The sequence below is a fragment of the Podarcis muralis genome, chromosome 1, assembly GCF_964188315.1.
Source record: "Podarcis muralis chromosome 1, rPodMur119.hap1.1, whole genome shotgun sequence".
NCBI lineage: Eukaryota > Metazoa > Chordata > Lepidosauria > Squamata > Lacertidae > Podarcis > Podarcis muralis.
Window position 1 is genome coordinate 3,583,547 of NC_135655.1, and position 17,879 is coordinate 3,601,425.

General features: G+C 46.9%; 1 protein-coding gene across 1 annotated transcript in view; it reads right to left on the reverse strand.

Annotated features, from left to right (window-relative positions):
* Positions 1-17,879, reverse strand: part of NEMF (nuclear export mediator factor) — a 41,970-nt gene that overhangs the window by 3,319 nt on the left and 20,772 nt on the right. Inside the window, exons 20-29 of the mRNA XM_028717935.2 lie at positions 16,684-16,741; positions 16,389-16,447; positions 14,830-14,950; positions 13,375-13,630; positions 12,535-12,577; positions 12,386-12,435; positions 10,599-10,749; positions 9,712-9,789; positions 6,966-7,145; positions 57-89 (exon numbers count right to left, since the gene is read on the reverse strand). Of these exons, the coding sequence (XP_028573768.2) occupies positions 57-89; positions 6,966-7,145; positions 9,712-9,789; positions 10,599-10,749; positions 12,386-12,435; positions 12,535-12,577; positions 13,375-13,630; positions 14,830-14,950; positions 16,389-16,447; positions 16,684-16,741 (1,029 nt within the window). The remainder of the gene's footprint in view (positions 1-56; positions 90-6,965; positions 7,146-9,711; positions 9,790-10,598; positions 10,750-12,385; positions 12,436-12,534; positions 12,578-13,374; positions 13,631-14,829; positions 14,951-16,388; positions 16,448-16,683; positions 16,742-17,879) is intronic.

Below are 17,879 nucleotides of genomic sequence, written 5' to 3' on the forward strand. Positions count from 1 at the left end.
TGACCGAGTCAAAGCACTTCCAGCATTCCCCCCGAAATTGGGCATTTTGTATTTACCTCGTTCCCCAGCTGATCCTGGTCCTGATCGTCCTGCAAAAGTCAACATAAGAATGTAAGAAGGTAAGAGTCCTGCTGGATGAGGCCAATCGACCACATAGTCCAGCGTCCTGCTCTCACAATGGCCAACCGGAGGGTTGTAGGAAGCCAGCAAGCAGGATTTGAGCACAAGAGCAACTCTCCCCTCCTGTGGTTTCCAGCAACTGGTGTCCAGATGCATTTCTGCCTCTGATTGTAGAGGCAGAGCGTAGACATTGTGGCTAGTAGCCATTGGCAGCCTCCTCCTCCTCCATGAAATTGTCTAATCCTCCTTTTAAGCCATCCCAGTTAGTGGCCATGACTGCCTCCTGTGGCAATGAGTTCCACAGTTTAAATATACGCTGCACGAAGAAGTCCTGTCTTTTTATCTATCCTGAATCTTCCAACACTCAGCTGAATTGGATATCGATGAGTTCTATTGTTATGAGAGGGAGAAAAACTGCCCTCTTTCTCTGTGCTATTTCGTAAGCTTCTATCATATTTCCTCTTGCTTGCCTTTTCTCTAAAGTTAAAAGTTCTGAACGCTGCAACCTTCCTTCGCTCAAAATGATCAATCATCTTGGTGGCCCTTTTCTCAACGTTTTCCAACTCTACCATATCCTCTCTGAGGTGAGGTGACCAGAACTTGACTACACAGTCTTCCAAATGTGGTTGCTCAACAGATTTGTATAATGGCATTATGATACTGACAGTTTTGTTTGCAATTCCTTTCCTAATGATCCCTCGCAGGGAATTTGCCTTGTTCACGGCTGCCGCACACTTGGCTGACATCTTCACTATGGCCCCAAGGTCTCATTCATTCCTGGTCAATCACCATGAACGTTTATGTTAAATTTATGGTTTTTTGCCCCAACATGCATCAATTTACCCTTGTTTACACTGAATTGCACTTAACATTTTACTGCCCATTCACTCAGCTTGGAGAGGTCCTTTTGGAGCTCCTTGCAATCTCATTTTAAGAAGTGACTCCTAACTCTAGATCGTTTATGAACACGTTAAAATGCACAGGTCTTAGTCCTGATCCCTGGGGGACTCCACTTCCTACTTCTTTCCATTCAGAGAACTGTCCATTTATTCCTGCTGTTTGCTTCCTGCAACTCAGCCAATTCCTTATCCACACGATGACTTCTCCTCTTATTCCTTGACTGCTAGGCTTACTCAAGAGCCTTTGGTGAGGTACTTTGTCGAAAGCTTTTGGAAAGTCCAAGTAAACAATGTAAGCCGGATCACCTCTGCTGATATGCTTGCTGACACTCTCAAATAACTAGGTTCGGGAGACAGGACTTTCCTTTGCAGAAGCCATGCTGGCTGTGCTTTAGTGGGGCTTGTTCTTCTATGTGCTGGGTTATTTTATCCTTAACAAAACTTTCCACTAGTTTTCCAAACATTAAGGCAACAGGCCTGTAATTTCCAGAATGGCCTCCCGAATCCCTTTTTTACAAATTGCATTACATTGTCGGCTTACCAGTTGTCAGCTGTGGGGGCTGATCTGTTACATATAAGTTACATATTTTTGTGCAAAGATTAGAAATCTCACATTTGAGTTCCTTGAGAACTCTCAGGTGAATGCCATCCAGGTGTGACGATCTGTCAATTTTTATTTCGTCTATTAGGCCTGGAACTTCCTCTCTTGCCACCACTGTCTCTGTTCTTTAGACTTGCCTCCTGCAAAGGTTAATCCAGGCTCTGATATTTGCCCTATATCCTCTGCTGTGAAGAGAGATGCACAGAAATCATTTAGCTTCTCCACAATCTCTTGATCCCCCTTTACAACTCCTTTGACTCCCTAGTCATCTGAGGAAACAACTGCCTCCCTAGATGGTTTTCTGATACTAACACATTTAAAGAGCTTCCTGTTGTTGGTTCTTCAAAGCTTTTTTTTAAGCACCCCTTTCTATCTGCACTTCCTTTGCCAGATTTGTGTTCCTTTGCGTTCTTTTCATTTGGACATTTTGCCTCCAATAGCTTCTCTGGCTCTGCCTGAGGTCCAAGCTGGTGGGGTCTCTTGGCTCTCACGGTACCTTTTCCTGATCTGCTGGACACACTTGAGTTTCTAATATTGTGGTCTTAAACAACTCCAAAGCGTTTTGGCGATTTGACCCTCTGCCTTTTAACCTCCTCTTTACCAATCTCCTCATTTGGGACAAATTTCCTCTTTTGAAATCAAATGTGACCATGCTGGATTTCCTTGGCTATTTGCATCTACAGTGGTACCTCAGGCTAAGTACTTAATTCGTTCCGGAGTTCTGTAATTAACCTGAAACTGTTCTTAACCTGAAGCAGCACCAATTTAGCTAATGGGGCCTCCTGTTGCTGCCGCGTCGCCGGAGCCCGATTTCTGTTCTTATCCTGAAGCAAAGTTCTTAACCTGAAGCACTATTTCTGGGTTAGCGGAGTCTGTAACCTGAAGCGTATGCAACCTGAAGCCTATGTAACCCGAGATACCACTGTATATTTGGCTCAACAACGCTTACCGTATTTTTCGTCCCATAGGACGCTCCGTCCCATAGGATGCACCTAGTTTTATGGGGGGGGGGGGAATAAAGGAAAAATTTTTCCCCTTTATTTCCCCCCCAAAAGCAGGTCGGGGAAACCGAACCAGGTCGAGGAACAGCGGGATGGCGGCGCTGCGCCTCCCTGCTGTCCCCCGAGCTTGTGGGGCTGGCCGATGTCTGTCCAGCGCGAGGGGCGCTCTGCTTCAGGGCGCCCCGCCCGCCGGGTGGCAGGCTGCTATCCGCAGCCTAGACATCCCTGCGGGACCTCCCGCAGGGCTGCCTAGGCTGCGGATGTGTTCCCGAAGTGCCGGGCGCTCTGCTTTCAGCGTGCCCGGCGCTCCGGGAAGCAGGCTGCTATCCGCAGCCTAGACAGCCCTGCAGGAACTCCCGCAGGGCTGCCTAGGCTGCGGATGTCTTCCTGAAGCCTGGAGAGCGAGAGGGGTCGGTGCGCACCGACCCCTCTCACTCTCCAGGCTTCAGCGAAAGCCTGCATTCGCCCCATAGGACGCACCCAGATTTCCCCTTCATTTTTGGAGGGGAAAAAGTGCGTCCTGTAGGGCGAAAAATACGGTATATCTCGCACCAGGTCCTGGGCGCCACTCAACATTAAGTCGAGGGTCGCGGTTCTAACACCAACTGTTAGTGCACAGTCTATTATTATTATTATTATTATTATTATTATTATTATTATTATTATTATTATTTGGGGTATCTAGAAATTTTGCCCCTTTGTTACGAGTGGAACACATATCTAGCCAGTCTGCGTGAGGGTGCTTGAAATCACCCTTTATTACTCCTTTTTTCAGATGCTTCCTTGATTTCATTCATCATCTCAAGGTCTCCTTGAGCATTTTGGGGTACAAATAAATTATTATTATTATTATTATTATTATTATTATTATTATTATTATTATTATTATTTTATTATTATTATTATTATTATTTAATTATTAATGTGAGGGACGCGGGTGGTGCTGTGGGTAAAAGGTCGGCGGTTCGAATCCCCGCGGCGGGGTGCGCTCCCGTTGCTCGGTCCCAGCGCCTGCCAACCTAGCAGTTCGAAAGCACCTCCGGGTGCAAGTAGATAAATAGGGACCGCTTACTAGCGGGAAGGTAAACGGCGTTTCCGTGTGCTGCGCTGGCTCGCCAGAGCAGCGATGTCACGCTGGCCACGTGACCCGGAAGTGTCTGTGGACAGCGCTGGCCCCCGGCCTCTTGAGTGAGATGGGCGCACAACCCTAGAGTCTGTCAAGACTGGCCCGTACGGGCAGGGGTACCTTTACCTTTACCTAATTATTAATTTATTTAGGCATTTGCATAATATGTTCCAAAAAAAAAAAAAAAAAAAAAAAAAACCAAGCAGTGCAATGCCAAGAACAAAGGAGAGAAAAATGAGTTCTGGTAAGACACTTCCTGTCTATCTTCAGATAAGCATCAGGCTCCGTCCGTCACCGTTCCCTCCACCAGCAACGAAACATGAACAGATCCAAGATGGGCCTTCCGAGAAACAAGAGGGGCAGCCTGGCCTGCTCGGGGGGACCCCAGGATTTTCAGAAGAGCGACAAATATTCCAAGACCAAAGAAATAATGAGGCGAAGGGGGCGGGGAGAAGGGAATGTGCAAACCCCAAAGAGGACTGAGCAGCAGCAACTGATTAGGAAGCACCAGTTAGAAGAAACAGGGAAACAGGGAGTGGGGAGGGGAGATTTCACACCTTGACCCCTGAAACGACAGCAACTCAGCCTGCGCCAACCTGGTGCCCGCGAGATGTGGTGGGGCTGCTACTCCCATCAGCCTGGAGGGCACCAGGTTGGCAAAGGGGGAAGTACCTGGAGGAGGGCTGGTTCCAAGGGAGAAAAGCCTGCAGTACTTAGAATGGGGGCAGGAGGAGTCTCTGCTTTCTGTAGCAGCCTCCTCTTATTTATTTATTAAAATTTATATATCGCTTGATTGTTAAAAAATAGCAAGAAGACTATTAATTAAAAACAACACATTAAAGTATTCAAAAAACAGAACCAGCAGTGAGCTACAAACAAACTAAAATGCATATCAACGTTCTATAAGCGGGGGCAGGTTTGTCTAAAAGGAAAATGTTTCTAGCAGGTACCGAAAAGAACGTAGCAAAGGCTACCTGCCTAACATCATGTTACAGGAATTCTGAGGTCTTACATATATATATATAAAATAAATGTTCATAAACGTACGAGGCAAACAGATACGTAAGTATATAAACCACGTGTCTGAAATAGTACAGGAGAGCAATCCTGAAGCCATTTTGACTCTCCCAAATCGACCTCAAATATTTCTCTGCAAGGAGGGAGGAAATGGGAAAATTTCCTCCCCTTTGTCTCTTTGCTCACAAATCCTGTCTTGAGGGTGTATCTGTGTCTGAATAAGGTGAGCCTGTGACCTGGATTCAGGAACTGAGTATTTACCATCACAGAAGAATGGCCAGGATGCCCAGGTAAAAGCAATCAGTGACCGTTATCAGGTATCCTGGCAGACAGGATTTCTGCTGTAGACCACCCCTTCAGTGATATATGTAGGAAGTTTTTTGGGGGTGGCCTTGTGCTACAGGGGAGGCAATTTTCAAATGTCTATATAAGGGCTTGCACACCATTTTTCTGGGTCCCTCTTGTGTGTGATGAGTGAGGACCCTGTTGCAACAGTTTAATAAACATCAGGCTTACCAGCTGCTTTGCTTCTCAATATTCTCTGGTTGGCCTCTGTTATTCGTCTCCCTCCAATAGAGAACCTACTACATAAGGACTCTATTAGTGCTCTTGGGTACCCCATAAGGGAAAAGGAGCAATTTTTTTCTTTATAACAATCACTAGGCAGGGAGTTCCAAAGTGCAGGTACCGCCAAACTAAAATATTGGTTTCTTACAGACTTGGCACCTGCAGTGGTGCCCCTTACGCAGACTGAAGGGATCGAGTGGGAGCCTGTGGGATCAGGCGATCTCGCAGGAAAACTGGTCCCAAGTTGTTAGGGGCTGTGGCGTTTGCTTCCTAGGATGGGTCATAAGGAAAGGGTTAAAATAGGTGTGATGTGATTGGCCAGTGAGAATGCAAGGGGGGAATAAAAGTTAGAATGGGAGGTTTTGAAAGTCAGTCCAGTTGAGTTGAGTGAAGTTGAGGTTTGGGAGTTGAAGAAGGAAGAGGGAGGAATAGGCAGTGGGTTGGTAGAGTTGTATTGCGAAAGAGTGAGAGGAATTGTTAGGTGGAGTCAGATAGATACAGTGGTGCCCCACAAGACGAATGCCTCGCAAGACGAAAAACTCGCTAGACGAAAGGGTTTTCCGTTTTTTTAGTTGTTCCGCAAGACGAATTTCCCTATGGGCTTGCTTCGCAAGACGAAATGTCTTGCGAGTTCTTGCGAGTTTGTTTCCTTTTTCTTAAAGCCGCTAAGCCGTTAATAGCCGCTAAACCGCTAAGCCGTTAATAGCCGCTAAGCTGCTAATAGCCGCTAAGCCGTTAATAGCCGCTAAGCCGCTAATCCGCTAATAGCCGTGCTTCGCAAGACGAAAAAACCGCAAGACGAAGAGACTCGCGGAACGGATTAATTTCGTCTTGCGAGGCACCACTGTAATTGGAATACTCAGTTTGGAGTTGTTAGGAACTAAGATAAGAAACTGCCAAGTAAAATTAACTGTAACCATAAGCTTGTTCCTGCATTTAAAAAGAAACTTGATTTATGTTAACAACTGACTGGACTCCGTGTGTCCCCGTGAGAAGCGGGGTGGTGGCAGCGAAGAAGACAATAGACCGTCAAACGTCCGGGGGGCCTGTGTGTGATCGCCACAGGGGCTTTGTGCGCTAACAGGGACAGGTTGTCTCTCGATTCCTTACCTTCTCATCCAGGTGCTCCTCCAAAGCCACGTCCTGCAACTCAAGGGCCACGTTCTCTATCGTGACCCCCTTTCCCCTCCGGCCCCCTTGCGGCTTCTGGGGCTGAGCAGAATATTTTTTCTTATATAACATGTCCGCTACTATGCTTAGTAGAGAATAAAAAATATTCTGAATCTCAGAAGCCAGAACAACAAGAGGGATCGCTGTGCAGTGAAAGCAGTAATCCCTCTTGCTGTTCTGGCTTCTGGGATAGCTGCGCAGCCTGCATTCGCTCCATAAGACGCACACACATTTCCCCTTACTTTTTAGGAGGGAAAAAGGGAGTCTTATAGAGCAAAAAATACGGTACCGCCAAACTAAAATATTGGTTTCTTACAGACGTGGCACCTGCAGTGGTGCCCCTTACGCAGACTAAAGGGATCGAGTGGGAGTCTGTGGGATCAGGCGATCTCGCAGGAAAACTGGTCCCAAGTTGTTAGGGGCTTTGTGCGCTAACAGGGACAGGTTGTCTCTCGATTCCTTACCTTCTCGTCCAGGTTCTCCTCCAAAGCCATGTCCTGCAAGTCGAGGGCCACGTGCTCTATCGTGACCCCCTCTCCCCTCCGGCCCCCTCGCGGCTTCTGTGGCTGCTTCTTGGCAGAATCCGGACCGCCCTTCCCTTTCTTGGCTTTCCTCGGCTTCTCTTCTTTGCTCGACCCTGCAGACTGGGTTGGGCGCAAGCAAGCGGCGTTAGAATTCGAGACCCGACACAGAAAGCAAAGGGGAAATACATTTATTTTCTCTTTCTCCCCACCCCCCACCCCAGAACGCAGGCCACAGACAAGGCCGGATTAGTATCTTTAAGAGGTAACCACTTAAAAAGTTTTTGGTGCTCCCATACGTGTCCAATTCAAATTATAAACAATAATAAACAGCAAAATGAAATTTTATTTTTCAAAATGAAACAAAACCTACAGTAAGATGGAAAATAATGTTTACAGTGGTGCCCCGCAAGACGAACGCCTCGCAAGACGGAAAACCCGCTAGATGAAAGGGTTTTCCGTCGCGGAGGCGCTTCGCAAAACGAATTTCCCTAGGGGTTCCTTCGCAAGACGAAAGCCCATAGGGAAATCTCCGGGACAGCGGGGAAGCGCAGCGCCTCTTCTCCACTGTCCTCGGACCTCCTCCCGCCGCCAGGCTTCGGAAGGCTGCTCCGAAGCCTGGCGGGGGGGCGGAGAGGTTTTTTAAAAACCCCGGGACAGCGGGGGACTTCTCCGCTGTCCGGGGCGATTTTAAAATGCTGCCGGGCGGCAGCGCTGACGCCCGGCAGCATTTAAAGAAACCCGGGACAGCGGGTTTAAAATCGCCCCGGGCGGCGCGTTTCTCCGCTGTCCCGGAGGGCTTTTGAAGGCAGGCGGGGGGAGCAAAGACTTTCACCCCCCGCCCGCCTTCAGAAGAGGTCCAGGACCTCTTCTGAAGGCGGGCGGGGGGCGAAAGTCTTTGCTCCCCCCTGCCTGCCTTCCCAGGGGCTTTTAAATCGCCCCGGACAGCGGAGAAGTCCTCCGCTGTCCCGGGCGATTTTAAAATGCCGCCCGCCAGCATTTTAAGATCGTCCCGGACAGCGGAGAAGTCCTCCGCTGTCCCGGGGTTTTTTAAAATGCTGGGGGTGGGAAGAAAAGCCCTTGTCCCCCCCCCCCAGCCTTCAGAAGAGGTCGGGGGACAGACTGTCCCCGGACCTGGTCTGAAGGCGGTTTCCATAGGAACGCATTAATTGATTTTCAATGCATTCCTATGGGAAACCGTGCATCGCAAGACGAAAAACTCGCAAGAAGAAAAAACTCGCGGAACGAATTAATTTCGTCTTGCGAGGCACCACTGTATTTTGGTATGCTTCCACTTTACTTGTATTTGAAACGTTTTCTCCTACTTTTTATAATTGCAAAGTTTTTGATCAGATCCTCAGAACTGATCTTACATAACATGTCCGCTTCTATGCTTAGTAGAGGTTATGATAATGATAATAATTTTATTATTTATGCCCCACCCATCTGGCTGGGTTTCCCCAGCCACTCTGGGCGGCTTACAAAATATATAAAGCATAATAAAGCATCAAACATTAAAAGTTTCCCAATACAGGGCTGCCTTCAGATGTCTTCTAAACGTTGTATAGTTCTTTATCTCCTTGACATCTGAAGAGGGTGTTGCACAGGAATAAGGCATCCAGCCTGCCTTGTTGAACAGTTATTCTGTTGGGATTTTTTAATATACTTCAACTGAGAAAATGAATGCTCAGCTGGGCAATTTGTGACCATTAATGTTAAAAATATACGAAAGCAAATGTCAGCATTTGGAAAACCACATTCGATATTGTCTGAATCTTGTTTTCACCTTTTTTATTACACTGAACGTATGACGCACATACAAGTGAAACGGCTGAAGCTGAGCTGAGAAATTTGCGTCCAAGTTCTCGGGTATCAATCAATCGAGTATCATACAAGTACAGTGGTGCCTCGCAAGACAAAATTAATCTGTTCCGCGAGTCTCTTCGTCTTGCAGTTTTTTCATCTTGCGAAGCACGGCTATTAGCGGCTTAGCGGCTATTAGCGGCTTAGCGGCTATTAATGGCTTAGCCAAAAAATGAAACAAACTCGCAAGAACTCGCAAGACGTTTCGTCTTGCAAAGCAAGCCCATAGGGAAATTCGTCTTGCGGAACGACTCAAAAAACGGAAAACCCTTTCGTCTAGCGAGGCATTCGTCTTGCGAGGCATTCGTCTTGCGGGGCACCACTGTATCAATCCGCTTTTGACAACACTGAGAATAGTTTTCAATTTCAAAGAAAACCCCTCTGCTATTTCTTTTTTTGTGGAACCTGGTTCAGCTACACCGTATGATCCATAGTAAATCCAGCAATGGAAAATTCCAGTTTCCCATTGATGCCCTAAGCATGTGCTTATTCTGCTTCATGATTAATCCAGCCGTGGACACAGAAGAGCTGCCTTACCCTGAGCCAGGCCACTGGGTCCACCCAGCTCAGGACTAACTCTCCGGGGGTTTTGGCAGGACATGGATGCTTTCGCTGGGATTCCTGCATTGCAGGGGGCTGGCCTAGATGACCCCTGGGGGTCCCTTCCAGCCTTACAATTCTATGGTCTCTCCCAGCCCTACCTGGGGAGCCGCTGGGGGTTGAACCAGAGACCTTCTGCATGCAAGAAAGATGCTCTAGCCTCTGAGCTGCAATGGCCCTTCTTCCCCAGGTAAAGAGAAACCCATCCCATTTCCGCCTGACTCACCCCCAGCAGCTTCATGATCAGCTCCCGCTCTTCTTCGTCCTGGTCCTTGTACTTCTCCTTGATCTTCTTCAGTTTACTCTGCAGAGGAGAGAGGGAAGGAGCAGAGTGGAACAGCTTTCCCCAAAGACAGGGTGCTCTAGGCTCCTCCACAGCACTTGCTCCAAATGCGGCACCCAACTCGGTCTGGATCCGAGCCATTTCATGCATTTTACAGTGGTACCTTGGTTCTCAAACACCTTGGTACTCAAACAACTTGGAACCCAAACACTGCAAACCTGGAAGTCTGTCTGTTTTTGCTATTTATTTTGCATTTTTGTTTTTGCGGCTTTTTTGTTTTGTTTTGGTGACTGCGTGGAACCCAGTTCAGCTACTGATTGACTTGTGTGACTGCAGTACATTGTTTATTGCTTTCATTTTATGGATCAATGGTCTCGTTAGATAGGAAAATGCATGTTAAATTGCTGTTTTAGGGGTTGTTTTTAAAATCTGGAACTGATTAATCCATTTTGCATTATTTTATATGGGAAAGTGCGCCTTGGTTTTGGAACGGTTTGGTTTTGGAACGGACTTCCGGAATGGATTAAGTTTGAGATCCAAGGTACCACTGCATTTATCAATATTTAAACACCGCTTGAGTGTAAGAGAAACCCTCAGAGCAGAAAGACAAAAACAATAAGATCAAAACAAATTTGCAGCAACACTTTAAACCAGGCCAAAGCTAAAATGCTATTTTCTAAACACCTGGGCACGCTTGTCTAAACAAGAACGTTTTTAGCAGGTGCCAAGAAGGGGGAAGTGAAGGCAGCTGCTTGACCTCAAGAGGCAGGGAGTTCCAAAGTGCAGGCAGCAAGCAAAATAGGCGAACTCCACAGCTCTGCAATGCCCACCTTCTGTCCCCTCTTCATGGGCTGCTGGGCCCCTGCTGCATTCTTGCCGGCGCTGGGAGGAGGCACTGGGAGCTGAGAGCCGTCGTCCTCTTCCTTCCCCTTGGGCGGGTCTGAATCCTCTGGGTCACTTGGCTTCCTCTTCTTCATTTCCCTGGGGAAAAGGAGTATAGCATCTAGATCAAGGGAAGTAATAGTGCCACTGTATTCTGCTCTGGTCAGACCTCACCTGGAGTACTGCATCCAGTTCTGGGCACCACAGTTCAAGAAGGACACTGACAAACTGGAACGTGTCCAGAGGAGGGCAACCAAAATGGTCAAAGGCCTGGAAACGATGCCTTATGAGGAACGGCTAAGGGAGCTGGGCATGTTTAGCCTGGAGAAGAGGAGGCTGAGGGGTGATATGATAGCCATGTTCAAATATATAAAAGGATGTCACATAGAGGAGGGAGAAAGGTTGTTTTCTGCTGCTCCAGAGAAGCGGACACGGAGCAATGGATCCAAACTACAAGAAAGAAGATTCCACCTAAACATTAGGAAGAACTTCCTGACAGTAAGAGCTGTTTGACAGTGGAATTTGCTGCCAAGGAGTGTGGTGGAGTCTCCTTCTTTGGAGGTCTTTAAGCAGAGGCTTGACAACCATATGTCAGGAGTGCTCTGATGGTGTTTCCTGCTTGGCAGGGGGTTGGACTCGATGGCCCTTGTGGTCTCTTCCAACTCTAGGATTCTATAAGGCAGGAGGCCTGAGACCCGTGGTCCCCAAACAGGGCAACAGCGCCCCCTAGTGGCGTCTTTCTTAGCGGATTGCGGCTATTCCAAATAAAGCTTTTTATAAGGTAGGGCAGGGGACACGGGGGAACAAGAGGGCAGGGACCCCCAAAAGCTTGGAAGCGGCTCCTTAGACCATTCAAGGGCTCAGTCAGAGTATAATGGCTGATGAAGATGATGGACAATGCCGAAATAGCGAGACTGATTGGGAAAATCAGAAACCAGGAAGAGAAGAATTTCAAGGAAAATGGGAAAAAATTATAATGTACTTAAGAGAACACTGTAAACAACTAAAAACTTTAGCAGGATTTGAGTAAAGTTTGTAATGTACGAAAAAATATGGAAAAATAGACTATTCCTTTTTTTACCAAATTGGAGAAAATAAGGTAAGCAGATGAAAAAAGATAGATAATGGAAACCAGGGAAGGATGGAGGGAAGTCAAGGGATCCAGAGAATCCTATATAAGGAGGTGAATGATGTGTTTGAATTTAAATTTGTTAGGTAAAACTTAATAAAAATACATTAAAAAAAAGAAAAAAGACCATCCAAGGCGTCAGAGTCCGACCAGCTGCTTGGCTTCAAACTCAGCCAGGAGGCACCAACCAGCAGCTGAGAGAAGAGCCACTGTCAGGGGGGCAAGTCAAACCGCTCCCCCTGGTTGCATTCATCTCCTCTGCCACCCCCTTCCTCCTCTACATGGTGGTGTCAGGGGTCCCCCCTACCCACCCACTGCCTGGACAAGCCTAATTTTTGCACTTGTGAATAGCCACTGCCTTCTCTTCCCAATTCTTCTCCACCCCAGTTTACATTTTTGCTGCTCCTTTAGCAGGGGCGGGACGCAGGTGGCGCTGTGGGTTAAACCACAGAGCCTAGGACTTGCCGATCAGAAGGTTGGCGGTTCGAATCCCGGGGAGGGAGAAAGTCAGACCAGCAAGCCAGCCACAAGGCTGAAGACGTCTGCTGGATCACAATGAATCAAATTTCTCAAGCAGCCCTGAAACTGCCACCCAATGATTCTCACCTCCTCTCCTTGGCTGAGAGGTGCCTCCGGCCTTGAGACTTGCTGTCGCTCTGCAAGGGAGAGAGAAAAGGGAATTAAGACTTGGCCTGTTTCCTCTGGGGCAGCAGGCAAGCGGTATGATCAGCGGCTGGTATCAGGCAGGAGCTTACCAAGTTTGAGACGTCCTCCTTTGGAGCAGGTTTCAGCTGGGATCTGGAAGGAAACAAATAAGTCCTTTGTTAGCAGGAGCTGCCAATCTGGTGTGAGATGTTGGGAAGTGGATGTTGATTATGGGAGAGAAAGTTCCTCCTGATGTTTACTCAGGCTCGCCTTTCTTGTCATCTTCAGTATACCTGAAGGAGCATCTCCAACCCCATCGTTCTACCCGGACACTGAGGTCCAGTGCCGAGGGCCTTCTGGCAGTTCCCTCACTGCGAGAAGCAAAGCTACAGGGAACCAGGCAGAGGGCCTTCTCGGTGGTGGCACCTGCCCTGTGGAACGCCCTCTCACCAGATGTCAAAGAGAAAAACAACTACCTGACATTTAGAAAACATCTGAAGGCAGCCCTGTTCAGGGAAGTTTTTAATGTGTGACATTTTAATGTATTTTTAATCCTTGTTGGATGGGCAGGGTACAAATATTTAATTAATAATAATAATAATAATAATAATTTGAATCCACTGGCTCAAGTCCTACCCTCTGGAATAGAAGAACAATCTTGCTCCATCTCCTTCAGATATTTGAAGATGGCTATCAGATCTCTTATCCGGGCTAAACATCGGGCCAACTCAACCCTTCATCGTAAGGCCTGATTTCTGGGCCCTTCATTCTCCTGGCCGCCCTCCTCCACACACCTTCCAGCTTGACAACACCCTCCTTAATCTGGCTCCAAGAAACCACTTCCCAGATTTCACTACGCCAATCGCAGCTCACAGCCAGCCAAGCGTTGCTCCGTCCTCCTGAAAGCGACACACACCAAGCCAAGGTGTGGCTCAGCCTGTCTTGGTTACCTTTGGGACTGCAGGTGCGAGAGGTCAATGGTCGTGTCGGGAAAACGTATCTCTTCCGAGGCCTGAGTTCCTTTGCCCTCCTCCTCCTCTGAGTCTGCATACTCCTCGTCGGACGATCCTTCTGGAGCCAGGGCATGCCCTGCCCCATCCCCCTCCTGGTGGGGGGTCTCGGCCGGGTCTTCCTCATCCTCAGCCTTCTCCTGAGGTTCCTCCTTTTCGCCATCGCTGCTGCTGCTGTCGTCTCCTTCCGGTGCGTCTTGGAAAAGAAAGTGCAGCTGCATTCTCCAGGGCTTAGAGCCTAACAGCCATCTGCAAGCAGATGTCCTCCAGATACTATGGACCACAACTCCCACCATCCCTGACCTTTGTCCATGCCAACTGGGGCCGATGGGAACTGTATTCCAACCTGGACAGGACAGGACTAAGAAATCTCCTGCTGCCTGAAAAGATTCTGCACCTTCTTCCTATAGTGCTTCCTGGACCCAAAACTCTCCCCGCCAGAAAGCTTGCATGGGGCCTTCTCTCCCTCTCTAAGGATTCACCAACCTGGTGCCCTGCAGATATTTTGGATTGCTTCCGTGCTGGCTAGGGTGATGGGAGTCTTCCTCCAAAACAACTCGAGGGCACTAGGTTGGCGAAGGCTGCCCTCTCCTCTCTAAACCTTTTAACCAGGCCTTTGGTTGATCCAATTTACAACCTGTGCCCTTTTAAAATATGTTTTTTTGGGGGGTATTGGGTTGTTGTTATTTTTATTAGGCATTTTGTGGTTTTATATCCTGATTTTTAGTGATGCATGGAAGCGAAGCGAGAGCTGGACAATCAAGAAGGCTGATCGCTGAAGAATGGATGCTTTTGAATTCTGGTGCTGGAGGAGACTCTGGAGAGTCCCATGGACTGCAAGAAGATCAAACCGATCCATTCTTAAGGAAATCAGCCCTGAGTGCTCACTGGAAGGACAGATCCTGAAGCTGAGGCTCCAGTACTTTGGCCACCTCATGAGAAGAGAAGACTCCCTGGAAAAGACCCTGATGTTGGGAAAGATGGAGGGCACAAGGAGAAGGGGACGACAGAGGACGAGATGGTTGGACAGTGTTCTAGAAGCTATGAACATGAGTTTGACCAAACTGCGGGAGGCGGTGGAAGACAGGAGGGCCTGGCGTGCTCTGGTCCAGGGGGTCACGAAGAGTCGGACACGACTAAACGGCTAAACAACAACATCCTGATTTTATTCTGTGAACCATCCTGAGACCCCCGGGTATAGGGTGGTATATAAATTCTATAATAATAATAATAATAATAATAATAATAATAATAATAAACCTCAAAATGAATCTTTTCCAGGAAGTTCACTGTGTCAACGGACTTTTTCCCATATCCCAGGGCCACCCCAAGCTCTCCCTGGCAGTATGTGGAGCCCCCGATCACCCCCCTAAACCCACCCCTTTGCCCTCCTACCTAAAGGCTCCATCTCTTCCGCCGCCAGTTCACTGGTGCTGCTGGTCACCGTCTCCATGTCCTCGTCTTGCAGCTTGACCTTCCGCTCCCCTTTGTGTCGCCACACGCAGGATTCGTCCACCTAGGGGAGAGAAGGCCATGTGACCACGGGACGCTGGAAGCCCTCCCAGGCACCCATCAAAGCTGAAGCAGGCGGGCTGCACGGCTAGAAGCCACTCACACAAAAAGGGGCCCCGAACGGCCCAACTAATCCAGCAACCTGCTCTCACAGTGGCCAACCAGGTGTCAGGGACGGTGCTGAGGAAGGCTGCACTGAGGAGGAATGGTAGGAGACTCCCCCTCCCCCTGAATCTTCCCAGGAGCAGGAGGACAATATAGATTTGGAAGTGTGGTTTGCAGAGGGACACAGTTCAGAAGGCAGAAGCTGGGAAATACTGGAGGGGAAACATCTAGGAGAAGATACACTGGGAGAGAGCGGGTTAACAGATTCACTGTCTCCGGAAAGCATCCATCCACTTTCCCCAAGGTCAAGGAGAGCTGGGAAAGTGGCAGAACAGAAAGCACAGAGGGGACAGGCTCAGATTACAAGACGTAGAAGTGTAATCCTCCTTTTCTTTCTTTCGTTACAGTCACTTTTCAATGCAATTTCTTTCTGAGAACCTGGCATATAAATTATTCAAATTACTGTTTGTATCTTTTCTACAATTTTGTGTACTTGATTAATTCTTATTTCATTTTTTATTATTTATCGTTTTTTTCCTTTTCATATTTTTCCTTTTTTGTATTTTCCCTTTTTATTTTTGAACAATTGGATGTAATGTTTAATTCATGCTTTCTCTGTAATTTTTAAAAAATGCAATAAAGATTGTTTTTAAAATACAAGACGTAGAAGTGACATGGATTAATAGGGACATAAGGGGGTGGAATCCTTAATTGGGAGCACCACCATTTCTAAGAGATGGGTTCTTTGTTCTCCCACTCCGATTATTAAAGTTTCTAACAGGTAAGAAGACTCCCTTTCCTTTGTTCTGCTTATCTACTGCCACGGGGGGAGGAAGCCGGTTCCCTGAAGCCTGACATTGGGTGCCCCGAAGGGAGGACCACAAACAGGGCAAGAGGAAAACAGCATCTCTCCTTGCCACCTGGAATTCCCCGCATCTGGCATTTAAAGGCACTTACTGCCTCCAACAGTGGGAGGAGAACACAGCAACTGTTTAATTAGCCAAATGGCGAATAGCCAAAATCGATGCCCTTTTAAACTGGGTGTGGGAGTGGGGTATGGTTTTTTGTTTGTTACTATGCTGTGTATTTTTGTGTTTTTATAATGTAACCCAGCATGTGATCCTCAGGGGAAGGACAGTATAGAAATTTAATTAATAAATATAAATAGATACAATCCCCCCCCAAAAAATCTGAGCCAATCAGGATTGGGGGAGGGCTGAATGTGCACAGGGCTCCTTTCCCATCACTGCAGTTGATACAGAAGAATCAACACAGGATTGGTTTCTTTTAAGAAGGATCTCCAAATAATTGGAGACCAGAAACCGAAGGCACTGTACCTTAAATAAGAAGCTGAACCCCATCATCAGATAGGAAGGAGGGAGAAAATTCTTTTTCCCTGTATAGGAGGAAACGAAAGAAGCAAACTTGCTCAGGGTTTTGTGAACATTCCACTGTTCCGTCCTGCAACAGGGGAGGAATTCTGCAAAGTTCAGCCGTTTGGGGATCTTGATGTGAAGATGCCCAAAGGGAACAGCCAAAACTCTTCTCCTTCCACCCCCAGCTGGACCTGGGGCTGCCCAGCCAGGTATGGATTCCAGGAACCCTCTCTGTGTCTCACCTGGTGGGTCTTACCTCTGACCATGAAGCTTCCAGTTGTTAGGTATTCTCCAGTGGGGGCCGTTTTAGACACCTGCGTGGAATTTATCCAGAGATGTTAATCACACACCGATTTTTGACATCAGGCAGTCTCCTTGGCTGTACCCTTTTCGGCGCCTGCTAAAAACATTTTAGCCTATCCAAAAATGTAGAACTTTGCTGTATGTATTTTGACTCTGAATTGATTTTAGAATGAAATGACTTTAGAATTCATTTCAATTAACTGATTGTGATTTTATGTAACCTGTGTTATTTTTACTGTTGTCAGCCGCTCTGAGCCCGGCTTCGGCTGGGGAGGGCAGGATATAAATAAAACATTATTATTAATATTATGTTTTAATCTGTTTTTAGTTTATTGCTGGTTTTACCTTTTGGATGTCTTAAAGAAAGAGTTGTTTCTTGCTGATAATTTTATTGTTTTACTCTCTTTGTTAACTGCTTTGAGGGTTTTTACAATTAACCAGTGCATAATTTTTTATAAAATAAATAAATAAGCATGATAAGTACCAGAAAGAGGCCGTTGAGAAGCATAGAGATGTTCCAAATTTTTTTTATAAAGGTGTATGTAAAAATGGATTGTTAATAGATGTGAATTTAAAGTAATAATATATTAAGATAAAGGATTAAGATAAAAACAAGGAGGGAAAGGATTTGCTGAATTAACTAATTGAACTGGAATGCAAAAAAGGGAGGTGTGAGGAGGTCAGGGAAACAAGTAAATGAAAGACAAGATATGGTAAGACTGATTTGTTTTTAATTGTTATTCTATTTTTTCTGTTTTTTGTATTTTCTTTTTTCTTTTTCTTATTTTTTTTGTATTATTGCAATTTTGTTTGAAACTTTAATAAATATTATCATTTTAAAAAAAAGAGATGTTGCAAAACAGCCTTCCACAATCTTGGTGCCTCCCAGCACAGCCGTGGTGACTCATCACCAATATCACAGAATTATAGAACGGTAGAGTTGGAAGGGACCACCAAGGGTAATCCAGTCCAACCCCCTGCAAACTCTCCTTAACAACCTCCAAAGAAGGAGAGTCTTCCACCTTCCAAAGGAGTCTATTCCACTCTTGAGCCGTTCTTACGGTCAGAAAATTCTTCCTAACGTTGAATGGGAGTCTCCTTTCTTATAAATTGAATCCATTTCTACGCCCTTTCTCCCTTGATGTGTTA